Raw genomic sequence first — 7,380 nt, forward strand, 5'->3', positions numbered from 1 at the left:
GTTGTGCCAGACCCGGAGACAAAAAGGGCGAATCCCTCAGAGACGAGTGTATCCAGAGGTGGATGCGCGCTCAGGTGAGAGGTAAGAAGTCAAACGGCAGGTCGCTGACAGTCCTCGAGGCTTGAGTGGAAGCTTTGAGAGGATGGATGGCAGGCAAATATTTTATCTGTGCTCGCTGTCCCCTCTGACTCCGCGCTGGGCCCCCTGATTGGCCAAACACCCGGACGTTTGGAGACCACAGGAGCTCTGTGATTGGACAGCAGGAGCCCTCTTCTGTCTGCATTGACCTCACGAGGTCAGTTTGTCGTGTCACAAGCTTCAAACTTTGTGTGCACAACTTTTATCAAAAGCCACAATCACCTGAGCGAAGATACATCTGATTTTTTCATCCTTTCTTGTGTGTCCTGAGAAATGTGGACTGTTATTATTGATGGTCTGGATGAGAAGGAAGTTTAATGACAGCAAACTGGATCAGGAAGGAATAAAGGGACACGTTGATTTTGAGAGCTTACGATGTAATAAAGTCAGATAAAGTTATAAAGAATAATTTTTTCAAGCAAAAATATTATTTTGAGCATCAGGAAATTGATGACTAATAATTCCTTGTTACACACACACACACATACACACACACACACACACACTCTCACACAAACACACACTCTCACACACAAACACACATAGACACTAACTTAATGTTAGAGAGAATAATAGAGGCTGATTAATAATTATAATATCAGTACAATAAAGTGGCCAAGTTGCTGTTGTTAGTACGTTGGTATAGGTCTGTTTTTATTTTTACTTGACAATGTGCATCATCATTATCATAACTATTATAATTATTATTATTATTATTATTAATTATATAAGATTTAAAACAACAAATGAAATGAGTTAAGTGAAACTTATTGATAGAAGGTATGTGCATGCCATCAAATAACATGTGACCTTGTAAAGTTTTTAGCTTATTTTTATTATTATTATTGTTATTGCTATTATTACTATTAATATTATTATTATTTCAATCATTAGGGTCCTAGGGGGTTCACTTTCTGTGTTCTCATTCATTCTATAGTCCACACTGTAAAAAGTTATTATTATTATGTATTGCAGTCACTTTATACGCATTATAAAATATATACATATATATTTACAAGTTATATGCTAAAAGTGATGCTTAAAGTGATGCTAAAAATTTATTTTCCAGACTAGGAGCTTTTTCAAATAAGAATTGATTCAGGAAGGAAAGTTAATTCGGGAAGCCTCACCTAACTTTCTTAAAACACTGAAACCTTTAAGGCAGATTTTTTCGCTCAGACAACAGAGGAATTCTCGACGTGGAGATGCATGAGGATCTGATTTTTCTTCCACGAGTTCCGCCGCCTCCTACGCAGAGAGGCAGCGCTGCACGGTCATCCAGCAGTTGCACTAATTCAACAATAGGTGCTGTGCGGACGCGTGGTTGAGCCACACGGCGGTGTAACACATCCGTGCAAATGCTCGATTATGGACATAGAAGCACATGAGAGATCATTTGACTTTTCTGCAGCTTGTATAGTTTTGATAATCATGATAATTAGGCGTGTTTAATTGACCGATGCTTTTTTTCCCCTTAACTCCCTCCCTCAGGAGGAAGAGTGACTCCGATGTGAGGCCTCCTCCTCCTCATCCCTTCTTTCTGGTTGGTCATGACCTCCGTATCAGACGAACTGGTGCATCACCAGGAGCTGACCCTCTGGCTGACAATAACTTGATCACCATGTTTGTCAGAACTTGCTGCATTATTGTGTAACGTTAAGAAAAATGTATTGTCACAGCCTCATACAGATGTCAGCTCAGGCTTCTTTGTGAAAATGTGAATAAAGCAAATCCAGCTGTTTGCTGAGGTGCTACTGGTGAGACCGATTTTTAAAAAAGCAGAAAACCCCCCCGGACACGGATGGAGCGTGGACGATGCAAAATCACAATTTTCCATCTTTGTTTTGCTGAAATACATCTCAACTTTATCACAGCAGAGAGTCGTTTTTTCTTTTACTTTCATGACTGTATCCCTCAGCGTGTGGGAGTATGTTTTTACTCTTTCTATATGAGACAGAAAAAAAATGAAGTAATGGACACAGAACATGTGGAAACATTATATGTCCATAAAAGAAGGAGTTGGGGGGTTATCACACTAAAGTTTGCCTATCATGAAAAGGATATTAGATCTACCATGTCAAATCAATTAGCCCAGAGAGGTAAGCTGAGTCAGAAATGTGCTGCGGTGGAAAACCAAACGCACTCAAAATAAGGAACAAAACGGCCCCAAAAAGAAAGAGTGTGTTGCAAGGACCCGACACACACACAGAATAAGCCAGCGGCTTTGGAGGCTATATTTCTAAACGTTAGGAAAAAACACAATAATTTGCTCTGCCTCCACTAAAGAGAAAGCTAGTCTAATGGCCTATAGGCAGTTCTGATCTACCTTGGAGAGATAAGGTCCTATACACTGCGTCTGACCAAAGCTTATTTAGACTGGAAACAATCTCCATTCTCTCCAGAGCCACTTGCAACATGACTCCGTATTAACGATAAGCACGGCAACAAGATCAAATGTAGATAGACATTTCGAGGCAATCAAATCATCAGTGTGATTTTCTGAGTATAAACTGCTGAAAAAACACACTTCTACTCATTTAGAAAGAATCTGTCATGCACTCCTCATGATAGATACTATAACTGCAGCAGGTCTAACTGACTGTGACACACACAGTGATAGATACCTTGTGTTTATCACACTCATTTGCATTATTCATAGGGTTCAGCTCAAATAACTGTTTGGCTGTTAAACAGCATGTGTTAATCCTTTATGAGTCTTCTGAGAATAACAGCACTGCTGTGAGGTAATTTTTAACAATGTGCCATAATATGAGATTCTACACTGCGGAAACCCTCACACGGCCAATCACAGCCGAGGCTGTTGCACAGTGTGATTAAAAAAAACTATTACTCTGCATTACTGCAGAAATTAATTTAGAAACAATAAGCAATGCTGTTTCTGCAGTGTCTCTTAATAAATCTGGGGTGTAAAGTGTCCTCCACGGAAATACTGTCTTCATTCAACAAGTTTCCATTCATTGTTCCTGTGTTACTCTTGTGCCGAATGAAGCTAAATGCAAACACAGGTTTCTATGTTAGTGCTGGGTGGAAAATTTGAATGACTCTTTTAACGCAATTCAGCAATCTGATTAATTTAATTTAACATCCGTTCAGTTTGACGTTCTACCTGCAGCAGTTCAGCGCCTACAATGCAACAGAGCTTTGCATCACAAAGACTACAGAGCGAACGCTGTTTGAAACAGGAGAAACAGATTAGAAGAAAAGGCCGTGAGTGGAGAGATAGGCATCTGTGGAACGTTGTATCTTCAGAATAAGGAAATCCACTCTGTGATTTGTAGCCTTGGGGAGATACTTTTACAAGGTGCCTCCAAAAGGTGCACTGTTCTTCCAATGTGTTTGATCTTATCAAATCTATGTGACCCAAAACTTTTTAGGTAGGGGGATTTCAAACTGACTGCAGTTATCATAACAAAGGCCCACTGGGTGCATCCAGGTGTGAGGGAGAAGATAAGGAAAATTGTAGCGTTAGCCATGCGGCCTGTGGGCATGCAGGCTGATTTTAATCGTTCAGTAAATGAGGACCAAAAACAGAGTGCTAATAGTTTATGGTCCCATGATGAACACGGAGCGTTACCTCCGCTTAGATTCTTATCTGTCTGTAACACTGAGCCCTAACCTGTGACTGACAGAGGAGGATTTCCTACTCCCCCCCCACAAAAAAACCTACTGCATCCATTTTAATAGAAAGCTGGGATAGCCCAAGAGATATTTGAGACTTAGCATAAACTATTATTATTATATGCTTATCTACAATAAAAGTGCAGCTTGCAGAATTTTGCCCATTAACATCTTAGAATGTGTTTTTATCCCATTTTTATTACTTTCATTTTGTCTATGTGTGTTTTAAATTAGTTTTTGTTCTTCTGATGAGCTTGTAAAATCTGTTTTGAGCTATCCCCATGTCTGCATTTTGTTTGTTTTGTCTATTCTGGGCTCATCAGTCAAATGTGAAGCACTTTGTACTGCACTAGCATGTATAAAAGCTGCTATACAAATAAAGTTGGATTTATTCGTGTCAGAAACGGACAACTCACCTTCCCAGCATGATTTATCTGTGAGCCTATTCCAACAAGTAGTATAAACATAGCTATTTACTCTGATTTTATACAATTATTATATATATTTCTTTTTCATCTATCACACTGTAGTAAAATCATTAATTGCACGTGACTGAAATCCAGTTGGGCACTAGATGTTACTGCCCAACTCTAAATACCATCACTGTGCAAATGTGCATGCATTGGCCACAAGAGGGCACATTTTGGCTCAGTGTATGGGGACTCATTCTCCAATTCATACTGTATATTATCTGATACATTGAAGGCCACCATAATATATCTTACATGAATATTTCTCTAATCAGACTCCTCTTCACAGTAAATGAAGAGGTGAACTAACATAGAAATCAGGGTGTGTGGTATTTTACTTCTGTAAAGCTGACAGGGTTGTATTTCTGAACAGTCAGTCGGGAGGAGAGAATATTAGACTGCTGAAAGGTGTCAGAATCAGAATTGGGTTTACTGCCGAGTAGGTTTACACATGGCAAGTATTTGTGGTGTGTTGTACAATATAAATATATAAATATTTTTGAAAAAATGGGAAAAATAGGGGAAAAAAATTAAATAGAATAAAAAATACTGTAGGCTACACGACTAAACAACCATCTGATTCTCCCTGGATTGATTCTCCAGCACTGAAATAATCTATTTCCTGTTTAAATGGTAATATATTGCACTACATGTTATAAAGCCTAACAATCAACCCTTTGGTGCAACACGAGTGGATGCTGCACCAAAGTGTGTTGAGCCATGGCTTGGCAAACATTTCTCTAATAAATCTTAATGAAAGCAAAATACAGCAGAGCCAACATTCCGTGGGTGCTAGACAAACTCTGTTAAAAGCAAGGCTCAAACCAACCAATTGAGGTTCTTCCTTGAGGAATTGTTTATTTATTTTCCCCCCACTTTCCTTAAAAATTGCCAAATAGGGTGTTTTTCAACATTCTCAGAGAATAATTCATGGATCTTGATGAAAAAACAAAATCAGCCATGTTTAGGGGACTGATATTAATGAGTGTGTGCAATTTGGTGCAGCTCAAGATAAAAACCTAGTGAATTTAAATGTGGTTTCATAAAGGGACTGTTGGGCCTTTATGGACATATGCACTATGGGGGCCATGGTATTTAATGGGATTTATTGAGATATGTGTGTTTAACCAACTCATAAAGCCAGAAGCTAATGACCACATCTGGGAGCAATGAAGTTAATAACAATAAAAATATAAAAAAAAATGTATAGGAGCAGTAGAATTAGTTGTAGAAGTAGTAGTAGTGAATTTAGAGTGGTTGTTGAACTATGTGAAAGTAAGTCGTTTTATATGTGACAGCAGTTAAAAGACATCCTACACATACAGCACTTGTACTGACATCTGTCTGAAGAGTCCTATAGGTTTATTGGATGTTTCCATGGTAACGTCCCCTCCAGCTGAAGGTGTCACCGCCGCTCGTGCCGCTGGGAGCTGTCCACAGGCCGTGGTGCTGAACCTCAGAGGAGACAAACGGTGCTGCTCTCAGGCCCTGAACACACCTGGTCCTCACATGTGGTTCATGCGATCATATCACAAGTGGACAACTCTAAATACAGGTGTGAACGCACTAGTGGATAGAGATCCAACTCACACCAGACCTCATTCGGAGGTGTCTGTGTGAACGCACTTTGTCCTGGGCCACATATAAAGGACGTCCTGTGACCTACTGCAGTTTCACTACGAATCGAGGGTTATTTTCTCTTCTTGTTGATTGTTATCACCGTTACAAGACATAATGATCAATACATCCCTTAAATTGATAAAAACTTGATTCACAGAGCCCCTCTCTCTCTCTCTCTCTCTCTCTCTCTCTCTCTCTCTCTCATTACCTGTCTCTCTTGCTCGTTCGCTTGTGCGGACACACACACACACACACACACACACACACACACAAACACAGGATGGTTAAAAACAACTGAAATTGGTCTCCGTGAACAGAAATGATGTAAGTGTTTATTTGCATATGGGGCGGGGACGTGAGATCCTATCTGAGATCCGATCACAAGATCCAGTACAGGTATGAATGCAGGCCCTCAGAGCTGTCCACTTGTGATCGGATCACAAAAACCACATGTTAATTCCAGGTGGGTAATCGGGGCCTGATCTGTGTCTCTGTGGGCGCTAAATTCTAATGCTACGGTTAAATAGACCCATTACATCCACCGCTCACACATGACCCGCACTGTGACGAATCAACCAGGTGACAATCTGAGGGGAGATCGATTTGTACAAGTCTATTGACTCGATCTGATTTTTTACGGGGGATACGGGGTTTTTAGTTCTGGTAATATGATCGTGGTGTCCACGGGTTTTGCCCCCGGGTCGGTCACACATCAGGTGGATGGAAGCGAGACAGCCACCGGTGCGCGTACCGGAGGATGCAGCGAGGGGTCCTTCTCATTCTAAAACTTTTTTTATTGTCACCCAGAAATAATGCTGTGGATTGCTGATCATGCGTTTCAGTGTGTTGTATAATAAAGCTGTTTTTGAACAACATGGCGGAGGACGTGAGCACTGAGGGCGACTGCGGCTCTGCGGGGACAGACCCGTTTCCCTTGGAGGATTACGAATGTAAAATATGCTACAACTACTTTGACTTAGACGTCCACACCCCCAAACTGCTGGGCTGCTCCCACACCTTCTGCCTGGAGTGCCTGGACACGCTGCACTCCCGGGAGGGTCGAAGATGGAGGATCGGTTGTCCGGTGTGTCGCCACTGGACTCCGGTGCCGGAGTACCGGGTGCACAACCTCCCCAACAACCCCGAGGTGACCCAGGCTCTCCCGCTGAAAGAGCGTGTGACCCCAGACTTCCATCCTGCGGGTGCATCGGTCTCCTCTGCAGCAGACTCCACTGAGGACGAGGAGAGTCATGCGTGCAAGCAAGTGGCGTTCACGACGGGCTGCGTGTGCGCCATCTTCTCCGTCCTGTCCACGGCGGTGCTGCTGTTTCTGGGCCTCGTCTTTGTGCTCAACTTCAACAGCAGCGTCTCACCAGTCGGCCCAGTGTGTCTGTTCGTCTCCAGCCTCCTCGCCCTGCTCTCGCTCGTCCTAACGTGGCTGACATGCCTGCTGAGGTACCGACCTGAAACTGGAGCGAGCAACTTCAGTGTCCACAGCTCCTATGTAACGTGA

General features: G+C 42.0%; 1 protein-coding gene across 1 annotated transcript; it reads left to right on the forward strand.

Moving 5' to 3' along the window:
• Positions 1 to 6,741: 6,741 nt before the first annotated feature.
• On the forward strand, positions 6,742 to 7,380 carry LOC133017502 (E3 ubiquitin-protein ligase RNF186-like). Its single transcript, XM_061083611.1, has one exon. The coding sequence runs from the start codon at positions 6,742 to 6,744 to the stop codon at positions 7,378 to 7,380; it is 639 nt and encodes a 212-aa protein (XP_060939594.1).

The sequence above is a fragment of the Limanda limanda genome, chromosome 13 (genome assembly GCF_963576545.1).
Source record: "Limanda limanda chromosome 13, fLimLim1.1, whole genome shotgun sequence".
NCBI lineage: Eukaryota > Metazoa > Chordata > Actinopteri > Pleuronectiformes > Pleuronectidae > Limanda > Limanda limanda.